The sequence below is a fragment of the Opisthorchis viverrini genome, assembly GCF_000715545.1.
Source record: "Opisthorchis viverrini unplaced genomic scaffold opera_v5_7, whole genome shotgun sequence".
Classification (NCBI taxonomy): Eukaryota; Metazoa; Platyhelminthes; class Trematoda; order Opisthorchiida; family Opisthorchiidae; genus Opisthorchis; species Opisthorchis viverrini.
Window position 1 is genome coordinate 491758 of NW_008751663.1, and position 14834 is coordinate 506591.

A 14834-nucleotide genomic window follows, 5' to 3' on the forward strand; every position below is an offset into this window, starting at 1 on the left:
TCACCAATGTGATTGACTAGGCTTTTCTGAAGGTTCCCGCTCATCCTGCTGAGGTGTATCCATCGATGATTTTGATGGCTTCTCAGCGCTGAAATCCTGAACGTACTGTAAGTGAGAAAACGGTAGATAATCTCATTGATTGACTACTCATTTATCAATACTAGGACAGTTGTTCGCCATTAGTATACCGCCAAGCAAAACACTAGGGAAGTGATCCTGACAAAATTTATGGAATGGTGAACAACATGGTTGAACCATTTACTACACCCAGGGAAAAAACTCCGTAAGATTTAAAACACTGTGTCTTCAACCTAGAGAACAGAACACTGAAACTCGGAACGGCTTGCAAAAATGGACAAGGGACCTTAGTGAAGTTAAATGTGGGCGCTCCTGAGGGTGTTTTCAAACTGTTCCGTGTGAGTGTTCTTCAAAACTTTACTACTCTTTCATTGCCTTCTGCTGAACCCATGTCAGTTAAAATGGGTCCCCCAAGAGCATACCACACTCTCATACCGAATGTGGAAAGGTTGTCTAATTCCTCTTGGGAGGGCATAAAGTTTCAGTGGGGGAGCCACAAGATCCAAAGAAATATTGGGAGTAAGTCACTACCACCTGGTGCAAAAAGCAGATGAGGTTGAATTTGGGGAGAACACCCATTAAATCTGCTACATTCCAGTTCAAAATTGACTGTCCGTCTGACGAAAATGCATAAATACCTCAAAAGGTATTGTGTTCTTAGTCTAGCTTCAAATTTAAGTCATTTTACTACTTTCGTACATCACTGTGAAAGCGTTGTATGCAATTACAACTGAGCGAGACGCTAGTACACTTATAGTGGAGTGAACCATTCGTGTCAGACAACTTCTAAACGAAGAATAACTTTGAACATTCAATGAAAGGGGCTTGTGAACTTCAGTATGTGAACCGTTTGAAGAATAGGTTACCGCCAATACAGCAATGTTTTTGTCAAGGATCCAATGGCCAATGTAAGATTGCCAGCTGAGCGCGGGGCTTCGATGCCACTTCCACGCATAATTCATCATCTACATCGCTCAAGAAGATCAAAATGCTAGACGAATATGGATAGACGATTGAAATGTCACGCCACCATTATTCTGTCTGTGTAAAACTGCACTAGTTGTTTACACGGATGTCCGTTTGTTCCATTTTCTAGTGAGAAGCTGTTGTTCTGAGGACGACGACCGTAACGCCTATGGAATATCACCAGTTGATCCATTATCAACCTGATGGTGTCATTCGGCAGCTCTCGTTATACTGGGGAGGCGCGTTACTGCGTCGAAAACTACAGGACTAAAAAATGACACCGATAACTTAGTGGAAGACAAGTAAACCGTATTAGTGCTTATTGTTTTGTTATCATTTTTAGTCCAGGTTGACGTTTTGTAACATGTCTGTGCGTGATCAACCGGCGACTTCATTTTATCCAGTCCGCAGCGCTACCTAACCAATTCTGGTGATAACCATTCATTTCCTCACCGATTCGTTGATCGCCTGAAAAACCATTTGAAGCGAATCAGTGGGCTCACAGGACGCCCTTGGAAAATCCACCCAGTTTATTCACTCATTCCGGGACAGCAACCAGTGTTTTAAGAACGCCTATCGTGAGCCCTCGGAAGCTAATTGAAGTAATGAGTTACCAGCTTCTTTGAAGATTCCCATCAAGCGAACTGAATGAAGACTTAGGACTAAAGATGGCGACTGTTCTAACTTACTGAGGTTGGCAATAGAAGCCCAGAGAGCGTTGATCGGACAGGAAGTTGTGAATGCCAACTGATGCTCGACGTAGGACCGGTGAGTGGCGTAGAGTAGATACCATAGGTCTCCTGTGGCTCCATTGTTGAAGCCTCTCCCCATTTCGAAGCTCGCCAACGTTCGTAAACAGTTTCAAGGCGTTCTGACTCACACTGGAGCTTCGCCATTCTCTGCCGGGCTTCTTCGAGACGTTTTGCCCAGTAGTCAGCTTGAGTTCCTTGAGGGGATCTTGAAGAATGGTGCATTGGTGCCCTCATTTTCAAGTTCACCGGGCTGTCACGACTACTGGGTTCACTGTCCGTAAGCGGGACGCCTTTCGTCTCTGGAAGATGACATGAATCGTGCGGAACATGAACCTTCAAAGATGGGGTTATTTAACTTAAAAGACCCGTTTTCATTCATAAAACCAATTACTGTAGAGGGTAGAAATGTCCGTTTACAAGTCGGTTATGACAATCACAAAACATGAACCTCAAAGATGGGGTTATTTAACTTAAAAGACCCGTTTTCATTCATAAAACCAATTACTGTAGAGGGTAGAAATGTCCGTTTACAAGTCGGTTATGACAATCACAAAGAAAGATTTACATTGTCGTTTGTATTGCCGGCAGTAAATCCTGTTGCCCTTCAGAACGTTTCTTGATTGGCCCATTGGACGCCATCTTCCATACTGATTGTATTCACCAAGTATATCAGTCTTAATCAGTTACTCCCTTTGGTTATTAAAACAATTGTTTGTGGGAAAGGCATTCTAAAATACTGTTTAAGATCCTTTAAAGCGTCCGAATAGCAAACGATGAGATTGCTATGAACCCAATCAGAAAACGAATAAGTGTTGAGCAGGGCGATACAGGCAGGCTTCATCCATCACTAAAGAATCGTGGATGTGGGAACTGTAGGAGAAGGATTCGGTAGCACAGCAGTTGGGAGACTATCCACACTACTACATAAAACTTACATAGCCTGTCCAAGAGGATAGCCTTCACTCAAATTACGTTTTACACATCTACAATCCAAACAAATCAGATCGCTGGCATGCAGAAACCCTTGTTAGCTGCCTACGAATGAGCTTGCGGTCATACAAGCACCACAATTTGTCCACTGGACTGTGGGGTATGGGGTTACTTACCCTGAATGGGAGTTTTCATCATAATCAACAACAGAGACAGCAACAACAGCGACGATACAGAGGTTCCACTGCAGTAATGCAAATCTTAGTATCAGTGGGGAGGTCCCAGCGACGGATTTTGTCTCATTTTAGCCACTCACTTTACTACATAATGGATTTTGTTCCTTCCGTCTAGATTGTCAATTCACTGGAGAGACGAACATTGTCGATCAGGCACCACATCCTCAAAGCTTTCGTAGTAGTACATTCGCTCTTGTGTTTCGCGATGAATGCCGGTACAATTCTGGTGATATCATCACACACGCTGTTACTCGATTATCAGTCACGTACAGAATTGGTATCTCTGAATTTTGACAGTATGCTCCAAAACGAATCACATTCAACCATTCCCAAGTACTGAATAGCTCTGGGTTACTGTTGCAAAGACAAAATGCCACTAGGATAGCTTCAGTTTGTTTTTAAGGTTGATATCTTCGAATCTATAACCGTTATCCAGAAGCAAACCTGGTAGTTGTGTCCCAAAGCACACAAAGTCCGGGGTTTTTCTTATTACACTGCACACATTGTACACACGGCACCACATGGGTCTCACTTTTTACTACTCCGCTTTTTGTATCAGTATCAGTATCACTTACTTGGCTGTGCGGGTGGCCCGAAACTGAACAGTTTTGAAGCTGTAGTCGATCGCAGCATCCGACTAAAGTTTGGATAATGAACTGAGAACACATATGTAAGCAATTCGTACTCCATTATCAGCGACTGGGTAAACAATAGGACGACAGGTTTTATAGCAACTTGTCCTTGAATTGGAACCCCGCAAGAAGACTCTGGGAAGAAACGGGTATGCTTCGATTTTGATCAGGACTCGCGTTAAAGATGCCAAACCTAGCTAGTGCTAGCTGTGCTTCTCTTCAAGGGAGATGGCGCAATGAGAACAGCGTCTGGCAATGATAATAAAGCGGATGCGCATTGCCGCAGAACTACAAATTGTCGATCGGAGACAGGAGATGCCGCTACCCTCATCCTACCGCAGTCAAATCCAACAGTGCTTCCAATCTTTATATAACTGCGGAGAACGTTACAATAGAACTATAGATAGGTATATCACCACTGAAACGAGAGAACATGTGCCTCTTTGTGTCTTTTCAAAAAAATGGATCGATTTGCGGGTGGAAGTCACTATGGTCTGCATTTCACGAGGCTTGTCGGTATATTCGCAATAACTCGGTAAAAGCAACCTGATTTACCTTGTGCCTTGTACTTGATAAAGCAACAGTTCTTTTTTTCTTTTCATGTCGGCTGACCTGTCCGATTCGTAATCATATGATAAAATTTGTTTTTTTTAAAAAGTGGCCATAAAACCCGTTACTGGTTTTGGTTCTGACGGAACAACACGAAATTCATCTAACAACCTGCTTGTTCTCAACATGTAAATAGGCTTTCTTCTGAAAACTGTACAACTATTCATGGCTAACTGGGACCACGGTTGTGAATGTCCAAAAGGTGGGTTCTATCTCTATGGAACGACCACTTTCAGATTACTACTGTACTTTACTTTACGGCAGTGAAGTATCGGTGTTGAACACTGATGTCATGTTGTCGATGATGACCACTGTACTTTTCTGCCTCACATTGAAGTCATGGTCGTGGGATGAAATTCCAGCCCTCTTAATGCACTTGCTTGCGCGTTCTTCATTAGCCGAATAGCTTCGGGTTTATTTCTCTAACCGGAAAGAATATACACCACACATCGCCAACCGCATTAAGTGTACTAGAAGCTCATTCTTAAATTTAGACAATAAAAAGTTTGTTTCTACCACTGCAAATGAGCGTCGTACTGCTGGATGCAATTAAAGTTTTCGAATCGTGAATTAGGTCACACCCTCTGTGTGCAGGTCACTTATAGCTTCAGCGGGGCAGAGCAGTTTTGGTGAAAGCAAGGAGTAAAATTGTCCCATTATGGTCGGGAGTCCGTTGGAAGTAGCTAGGTGAGGGTTCCCCTCCGTGAGTGACCTCAGAGACGATAGCTGCCTCAACTAGTTGTTCTACGGACATGTTTACCGATTCTATTTCTTCCCCTTCAGTAATACTGCTAAAAGCACTCCATATTTGATGTTGTTCAGGTATTGCTGAATTTCTACGACCCGGTCTGTGCCAAAACTGAAGTGATGCTTCAGAGTTAAAGTGACTTTTTTCCATTCCACGTAGCTAACAAGATGTTGATCAGACTCAGTATCAGGACGGATCCACTGCTGCAACCGAGACGCCGTACCGGTCGCGCCAGACGACTAGTAGAACCTTTTCAACTTGACCCACGCCGAAAATTGTACATTGAGTGGCCAAAAGGGGGAGGTATCAGGAAGATCAGATTCCTGAAAGTAACCTCAGAACGCCCCGAACCTACTGCTCCACCAAAATTTCAACAGCATAGTCAGCGAACATGCAGGCCAGTCAATCATTCAATCAATTCAGCAAAAGCCAATGAGTCCTCATGCATGCCACAGAAGCACGACTGAATGTGATCACTGTTCAGGCATTTCATGGAGGCACGATCGATGTTAATGGGTGTTCAGTAACACCTGTCAGACAGCCTGGATCAATGTCAGAAAGTCGCCTTTAAGTAGCGTGGGGCCGTTTTAACTTTTGCTCTTGCACTCAGTTGTTCGGAATACAACTGTGAGTCTTTTTTCAAGCACTGGGCACTGGAGCGGGTCAGCAGCAGATACCCCAGATTGGCGAATCAGCAGATATAACACTTAGGTACATAGATCTCACCTTGATCAGCGTCTCCAGAGTTCAAAAGCCCGAAGTGTGCAACCTTCGCGACCTCCTCTCGACGATGACCCGTGCAAATATCAGTTAGACTTCTCCGTAAATGGGCAACCTCTTTCTCACTTCGAGAAAGTCGTTCAGATAATTCTCTGTTTTCTTTAGCCTGAAAAAAGCGGTTTTTTATACATATAGTTATCACTATCCACACATCTGCAAGGACTTTCCAGTCAATATTAACAAATGGATGAGGAGTTCAGACAAGCTGCCCGCTGTTTACACAGACTGGTTTGTTGAAATAGTCATTCCGGCTCTCTATTCCGAACTAGCTTCTTCATTCCGTTGTTCTTCTGTTTCCTCTACCCGTTTTATCCAAACTGTGTACATGTTTAGTAGTGTTCAAAAATAGTAAAGTACAGAATATTCAAGTATGAATGCTTTTCAAGGTCCTCAATAAAAGGATAGCTTGAATTTCCACTGCTAAGTAGGTGGAATCATTATTGACGGGTATAAGGTCTTGCAAAAACGCATGCTTTCTGAGTCGAATTCAGGTATGCAACCAGATGGTTTGATTACGCTTGTCATATCAGTAGATGGAATCGTCACGACTACTAGCTACATCGGCAAACAGCACTGGCTCCTATCGGCAAACAGCACTGGCTTCAAACCTGCTGACCGGGTTACAGAAGGGCCAAGCATCGAAAAAATGGAGGGCTCTAGAACCATCCAACCAGCATTGTTGAACAATTGGCGTCTAACCGGACAAGATGCCGCGAACCTCTTTTATGTGGGAGCTTGTAATGTCTGCTAAATATGCGGAAAAATTCATACTGACACAGGCTTTAAAAACCCAATCAAACCCAATATCTAGACCATCACTGTCTTCGTTTGCTTTCTGGAGATCCTAAAATGCACACTGCCAGAATTCCACTTCTCCGGGTATTTACGCAAAAAATATTTTTTATCGAATGATTTCGAGGTACTATTTGCACTACGTGACTTGCCTGCCGACATATGTGGGGGGGGGGTGAACTTACTTGATCCAAACACCTGTGTCAAGGTTATAAAAATCAGCAGATGAATGGATCGTGCTTAGAAACTCTGGGGCGTCCATGGGTCTGTCTTCAACCTCCATTTCGAGTCAGTAACCTCCCGTTTTAATTGAATGAGCCTAAATCAGCATGCATATGTGCCATCTATCAACCTACCTCTTCGCACCATTTCATCGTTTTGCGATAGTTTGATGTATTTTTAAAATGGACGCTCAAATCTTGGAATTTGGACACACGCTGTCTAAGCGAGAGCCGTCAGCTACTCGGGGCCAGACGACTAAGTGTTCAACCACTGCCGGGTTCGAAGCTCTGAGTTTCGTGAAGTAGGCGCTGCTTATTGTTCCCAAAAGGGAAAAAAACAGGCGTACGCTACTACTCGGCTTTTCAGCACTGATTGGGTTCACTGACAAGGCAAAATCTCTACTGAGGATGATGAGTTAATTAAGGAACAAAAAGGAGTGAGTTATCTAAAACTGCGTTATCTTGTTCTTATATAAAAGGCCTGGAAAACTTCAGCTGTTGTTAGTGAAGCGAATATTGGCGGTTCAGGTTGCAAGAGAACAGCGAGAAAACCTACGACCAATCTCAAGTCATCTTAAGTTGGAAGTCATTACGTTAGGCGGGACAACCCCGAGTTCATCTATTCTAGACGTTTTGTCCTCTAAGCAAGCCAGTCAGTTGTACCGTACTTGCTATGAAAGTTAAACATCATGTTGGCGTAACATCAACTTGGGGCCAACCGGTCCAGGTAATGTATAGACTGATTCCAGGTAATACTTAAAACGCTATAGTCAACTTGATACTACTCAATATTTAGGTGTCTCGGCAACATTTTATGGGGAATCGCAAGGTTGGAGAGCCTTCCAAGACCTTCACTGCAGAGCGGCTCATTGGCGCACCAAAGAAATGGTTGTCAGTTGGTAGAAGATATTCCCCTGCAGCCTGAAAACCTTTCAGCTTCTTTTCAAATTTCAAATGAGAAAATAGGAGTACCTTAAAGAGTGAATCATGCGCATAACAACCAAGGGACGCATCAGGACCCATCTAGGCTTACTAGATGCGCAGCGTGATGGAAAACCACATATAGGAGCCGACTTGCATAACCTCAAAGCTGCCCGCTCAACAAGAATGAGAGCACATACCTATAAAGTCGTTTTCTCTTATATACATTCCACGGCTCAGTTACTCGAAGCTCATATAGCACAGAGATTATTATTTGTTTGTTGCTAGTATCTAACGGATGTGCATCATAGATAACAAACCTGTTCATCTATTTGTGTTTGTAGTTGCCGTTTCTCATGGCTGAAAGAGGCACGTTCGTTGTTCAAATAGGTCCGAAGCAATTCCACTTCTTGTTTCAAGGTTTTGACTGCATCCAATTCAAGTTGAGCGGTTGTAAGTGCTGAAATACATTCAAATTTATTAGAATCGTGCTACATAGAAGCGAAATGTTTACCGTATGATATCCCATTGTTCTGGCTAGCCTTTCTCTTCAGGAGCATACTAGCCCATTAGACTCCTAGGATGTTCACAGCACTCGTAAGAATGGGTAACTTTCTCTAACTGTTGACAAGTCCATCCCCATATCACCTCACTCTGAACTCATATTTTGACGAGGTGCCTTTTTCGGCGTTGGATACAAAATTCCACAAAAATACGATGGTCCTCCTAAAGTTCTCACCACATTCCGGACCTCGAACTTTACTATATGTCCGATGTGCACTGCTAATAGCTAACAGGATCCATCTTCCGAGAAATCAGCAAACTCAAACAGCGCTTAGCATTCAATCGAATGCTGGTTGCTGGTGACAAGATAAGATGTTCAGATACTACATTAAATCCGGGCGTTCAGGTCCGGTACTCATCGGTATGTAATGCCAGACAAGGTCATCAACTGAACCAATTGTGCGAAGGAGCGGTCACATGACTTCGGTGCACCTCAGGAAATCGCAAAATGCCCCACGGCTTAACGGTGATCCACCTTCTTGCAGATGCTAAATATATTTTGACGCATTGGTGAGCTCAAATGCTTGTAGACAGTTCTGTTGTACGGATGGTACTTCACCCGTATCGGACAATAGGAAAGGTAGCGTAAAATACGAAGACGTAAACAGACAGAGTACCAAAATAAAGTCGGTAGATTTTCAAGTGCCCAAAAGAGCATACATGTGTATCATGTGCATCCCAGACCGCTCATCACCAAACCATTAGTAAAGTAACACAACTTTGTTACCAGCAACGTTAGGACGCTAAACTAAAAAGAAACGTGGGCAGTGGCTTCAAAGCGCACATAGCTTAATTCCTGTTAAATGAATTTCGAAGATCCTCACTTTCAATTAGACAAAAGTTTGTTCCTTAAAACTGGGAACGCAAGTACGGTGATCACCTACATTGAGTTACTATTGATTGTGTTTCACGAGAAGCTACGTTTTCTTGTCCTTTCGAAGCGGTTAGGCATGGAAGTTCAAAATTTAATCCGAACACTAGTTTCAGATAGAGAGAAACCTGGACTAATGTGCAGCAATTCAACAATTTTGCTCAACTTAACTAACTGTTAAACGAGGTGCCGTTTCATAATGAATGAATGAATAGACTATCTGGCAATATGCAAAGCCGTACGATAAATCGCAAATTGAATTCTTTCTACGTACATTGTTTTCAGGCAAACCGCGTTGTGGTAGGGGTTAATAACTTCGATTTGAGATTGATTTTACAGCATAATCCATTTTTTATAAAATCAGTTCTAATCTGGATGTTCATCAATACTAAGTTGCTGACAAATGAGGTCAGTTTCAGACAATTTGAAATTCTGACTCTAAAATACACTATGACTACGAAGTGTAGGTCGTTCTTGCTACCTTAAGCTCATATTTAACCTATCGGAGCCATAAATGATACCTGGGATGATACTAAATGACACCAGAAATGGTGCTAGAGAATTCAAAAGCACGGTGCCTGCTGTTCTTTCATCCATGATATACTTGAAGATGCTCGATGCAACAGTACACAAAGCAGGCGGATGTCGTGACCAGGAAACAAGCTAATCAATCTTCACGACAGACAGAAATTATGGCTCTAGTTTGCATCTCATGTTTATTTTTCACTGTGGAAGAATTGTTCTAGGCGGATTCAAATAACAACGGGATAATTTGATATGCAACGGGACACAACAATTCAGTTGATACAAGAAACAAAAATGCAGGAGCCACAAGGCCGGAAAAGAAAGCTTATCCTGGATGACAACCGTATCAGGTAGGGTAATGTGCAACTTTTGAGGTGTCTGGGTAATAATCACGCACCGATTCTGTCATCACGTCGCAGACAGTCGAGTACACATCAAAACCTATTTGCATTTGTCTCGGCACGTGCCTCGGCAACCTTGATATTTCCATGAAGGACTATGTGTAAAATCATATTTCAACCAGCTCACTAGGAATTTTTAGTAGTAGCGACGGTTAAGCACGAAAATCTACTGCCTATATTTCATTGCCGATCGCTTTTTTCCCGCGACAAAACTTGCTTCCGAAACTGCATAAAAGCTACCGATACGTGTTTCCACACCGGCAAATTTATTTTCCCTTCAGGATATAGTTCCTTGGGCAATTTGGGTACTTCACGTTCTCTTGGAGGACATGATACTAACGAAGTGAACTTAGGGTTGAACAGTTCACTTGTGAGGCAGCCTGTAGTAATTCGTTTTAAAAAAGTAATCCACTGGTCGCTACTTCCTGATTGACACTGATCAAAGAGACACACCAGGGTTGTATTTCAATGCCTTTGCCAAATCAACACATCAATCTCATTTACAAGAATAACACCTCTTAAGATTTTGGAAAATTTGGCAACAGTGCCCTAGTGTTCCCATCTCTGTTGGACTTGACAGATAGACGGAGTTCCTGAGGTTCCGTCAACCTTATTTCCAGACCGAAAATCAATTTGTATGTTATTGAAGTTATACGTATGCATTATATATATATATATACATCAACACTGAAAGGCAAACCGCTCTAGGTAGCAGGACAGAGTCACACAAATAAGATAATGTTGGGTCTCAGTGTAACATCGCTGTGTCAAATGCAGGTAAGAAGAAATTGTTCGACAAGACTCTCACCAATCACATGCACTGAAAGCGCCTGTTATCTGTTGTCTTGAGGGAAGATGTGAGCAGACATTTTTATGGACCTTTTCTTGTTGCGCAACAGTTTGCCTCCACCCTTTTTTGATGGATGTAGTAAATATGTAGTATTGAACAAAGAGAAGATGCCTCCGAAACTACAGAGCCATTTTGACTACTATTGATTTTAACTTCGCATAAGGGAATGTTTTCATAAAGAAAATAACCAACTCAGCTGGGCTGAACTGTACTTTCCAAGACTTTACTAATCTGTCTTGAAAACTTCTACGCAGCGACAAGCTTTTCAAAACAGGCTGTTTGATTATTGACTGATTGCCGCCTTGAACTGCCACAAATAAAAATGGTACGTACAGATACGCATTGGGGTAGGATGTCAACAGGCCCATCCGTTGTCCATTGGGTCCCAAGAACTTTCGACTCTTAGTAGTAGGTAATCGTAGATTTCGTAAAATTCGCGTTCACAATCTGTCGTTCGAACAGTTACCCTCCTATGCTGATGTACCTATTCTGGTGAGTCCACACCAAAGTGACTGAACTCCGGTTTTGCTCTACTTTGAGCTCATCAGCAATGCGTGTCCTTGGCCGTCCTGGAGTTTGAACCCCGAGTGGCATTCAGTGTGAGTACGTTGCCACTAATACACCAGCGCAAGCTGGACAGATCTGAGTTATCACATCCGAACGGGCAACCATGTTCGATTCTAGTCGCACGTTTGGCATTGTTCAGCGAATGCAAAGGTACTCTCCTCTAGGGCACAAAAGACAACAGTTTCAGGCACGGGTAGATGGTCAAAAAGTTCTTCTCGAAGCTGGCTGTCGGGCTACCTGCAAATCATGTGAGTGCGCTATCAAAATTAGTTGTGAAAGACGCACTTAGTATGTGCCAGTTCCAAGGAATGTAGATTTCCATATAGTTCTATATCAGCTGTTGCGTGACAGAGATCGTTGTAGTTTGCATAAAAAGCACGCAGGGATTGAAACGCTAGACGGAACTAGGTAGCGGGGGTGAGCATTTACGAAGCCTATACTCATCGAACCACCAGTTCCAAGGAATGTAGATTTCCATATAGTTCTATATCAGCCGTTGCGTGACAGCGCGCGGGATTTACGAACTGGGTGGGAATACCACAAACCCCTCATTGTTTTGCAAACGTATTTCTAGTTGTAGGCCAAAGGCTCCGTTTTCTAGAAAAAAACTTATCAGTAAGGCCAGATTCCTGAAAGCAACTGCCGAAGGCCCGAAATCTACTGAGACTCCCAGCTCCGCTAGATGTTGACCAGACAGACAACGCCCATGCAATATGCAGCGCGTCACAGCCTTGTATCAAACCCAGACAGCGCGAGTCAGCGTTGATCAAGGCCAGAAAACGCCCTCGCAATATGCAGTGCGTCGGAGCCTCATGCCAAAGCCAGATCGCGTGCGTCAGCATTGCACTAAGTTAAAGTGTGTCCCTCCAATAATTAGCTTAAGACCGTTGTATTTCGCACTCGCACTCACACTCTCTCACACTCACTCACGCTCTTGCACTCGGAATATAGCTGTTGTGTTCCCTTCTGTGAGTCTTTTTTCCGGCACTAGGCACTGGAGCGAGTCAGCAGTCAGATACAACAGATTGGCGAATCAGTAGATATGACAGGACTACTTTCAAATGCATTTACAGTAAATAATGGCCCTTGGGTAGAACAGCATACTGGAACTGTAGCAGGGTTAAGCTTCCTTAGCCCGAAATTGACTGAATTCCTTCCTAAAGCTCTTATCAGATTGCATATTGCCTGATTAGGTTTTTGAAAAAAAGCATCATCACTTTCCACTCATTCTCAGTGATCAGGTCTGCGGTTACTGTCCAGGTTGGACAGGTATCCGTTTAAAGAAATACGCTCATTCGGTTGTACTCCGATTTAATTTCAGACAAATTTCTCACCAGCACTTACAGCTACACCATGAAAGTCACGGACAGATTCAAGTGGCGTACAAGTTGTCTGGATTCACGGTTTTTCGTCCATGATCCACAATTCCTTCAAGGTAATGGTGGGATTATTTCTGCCTCTTAAGGAAGAGAGTGTCTGGGTTGATTGACACTTAAGAACAAGTAGTCGAGCGTGTTCGTACCAATATGAGTTGATTCTTCACTTGGATAAAATGAAAGAGTCCCACGAAACTTAGGATGTCGAAGTTCTTGGCAGGACATATGGAACACAAGAAACGCAAAACATCCCCCTTCTGGTTGGAGATAATAAATTAGCTTAAGGACAACATCCTACCTTGAAACACCAAAGTTAGCCACAGTTAGAATACACTTGAATAAATCGATTGATCGATGTACGCATTTCTGCACAGGAGACTTCTACTTACCTCCCTTATGACCTTCAATCTCCTTTTGGGCTTTCTTCAGCTGACTGAAATGAAGAAAGAAAAGCGTAATTCAACTTTTGGTCACCTTTTTTCATCCCTACTCATGGACCACAGATAGCACGGTACAGACATGAAAACCAAACCACAGCTTCGACTTATACACTCATCTGAATGCCAATTTGGTTTTGACCGAAAACTCACCTGGAACCAAGCTGAGTCTTTCTTTTATGATGTTCACTTAGAACATGCGGTTGACGGAAACTCGAGGACTGCGCCTGCCTGATGAGCTCCAAGAAGGGCTCGTGCGCTGCCGAGAATTTTCCAATGACCTTATGAGTAGTGATTTACGTCTATACAAACTACAGTTTTTTCTGAAGAAAATTTGACAAGTGACGAGTCGATTTAAACAGCATGGCCGTAAACATGAAAAACGATCTGCTCGAGATCATGGCCCATTCGAGAAAACCAACCTTTTGAGTAGTTCAACATCTTTCTTTAGACTCTCTTTTTGTTCCTTCAGCAAGTCATATTCTGCAAGCTGAAATGGAAAAACTGAAAATCACAAAGAACCTAATCGAGTGCGTGGTGATCAATAGATGAAAAGCGTGGCGGAAACAGCATTAAAACCTGCGTACTCATGAGTAGAATGAAATAAACAAACTCAGTTTGTCAACATTAGGGCTGCTGATCATCAACATAGTTTACCACTCAACTTTGGTAGAGGAAAATGACACCTGGTCTTACTTCCATTTCTGAAAACCTTTTCTTCTTCTCCATTAACTCAACCTTGATGGATTGTACCATCTGTCTTTCTGACTCCAGCGTTTTCATGTTTTCTTTTCGGTCTGATAAAGACCAGTTTCAAAGGTACGACATACCATCAAGACGAAGCTTACACAATTCCAGCTCATTCTTCTGCTGCGATAAGCGTAGTTGCTCTCCAATCCTTAATCTGAAACAAATTACGGGTAAGTAGCCGTTCTCACCGTTCAATCTCCTGGTTTACCCTGATTTCAAACAGGCTTTCATTTTCGGCCAACTTTCTTTCTCGCTCTGCTAACTGCTGTTCGCGTCGGTTCTCTTCTTCCAATAACCGCCTTCTTTCTCTAGAAAAACAAAAAACCTCGTGAGAATGGTACGTATGTACGTACATTAGTTTTAGAATTGAGGCCACAGAGCTGTTTTTCACTTATGAGTTAGCTTGACGACAAGATAAGGTACATTTACTCAGACGAGGCTTTGAACTGGGTGCCTCAGCATCCTTTCAGAGTGTGTAGTCTTATTGGTGCCTTGTTTGACGTTGTTTGGCTGATAGAAAGGACCGTTCCTTATAAGTGAATAATAAAAGATTGGAAAGGTGTAGATAAGGTCGACGTGTCCGTTTAATTAATCTAATCATTCCAAAAATAGATCAGCCTCATGCTCTCGATGGATTGGTAAGAAAAAAGATAATATTAGGCTGATGTTGATGAAAGACTCAACTGAAACTCGGTTGGATCATTCTTTTTTAATATTCCTCAATTGATGAATTACTTCTAACTTATGAGTCCTAAACCGGTAGCGGGGTGTTTAGGAGAATTCGGAAAAGGATCTAGAATAATACGAAATTAGGGTGACCGTGACTTG

At 42.8% G+C, this 14834-nt stretch overlaps 1 protein-coding gene across 1 annotated transcript in view; it reads right to left on the minus strand.

Moving 5' to 3' along the window:
- T265_12608 (hypothetical protein) overlaps nucleotides 1-14834 on the minus strand; it is a gene marked incomplete at both ends in the record, with an annotated part of 16259 nt that continues 1425 nt past the window's right edge. Inside the window, 9 exons of the mRNA XM_009164617.1 lie at nucleotides 1-105; nucleotides 1734-2095; nucleotides 5678-5837; nucleotides 7986-8125; nucleotides 13209-13252; nucleotides 13679-13746; nucleotides 13953-14053; nucleotides 14087-14160; nucleotides 14195-14314. Of these exons, the coding sequence (XP_009162881.1) occupies nucleotides 1-105; nucleotides 1734-2095; nucleotides 5678-5837; nucleotides 7986-8125; nucleotides 13209-13252; nucleotides 13679-13746; nucleotides 13953-14053; nucleotides 14087-14160; nucleotides 14195-14314 (1174 nt within the window). The remainder of the gene's footprint in view (nucleotides 106-1733; nucleotides 2096-5677; nucleotides 5838-7985; nucleotides 8126-13208; nucleotides 13253-13678; nucleotides 13747-13952; nucleotides 14054-14086; nucleotides 14161-14194; nucleotides 14315-14834) is intronic.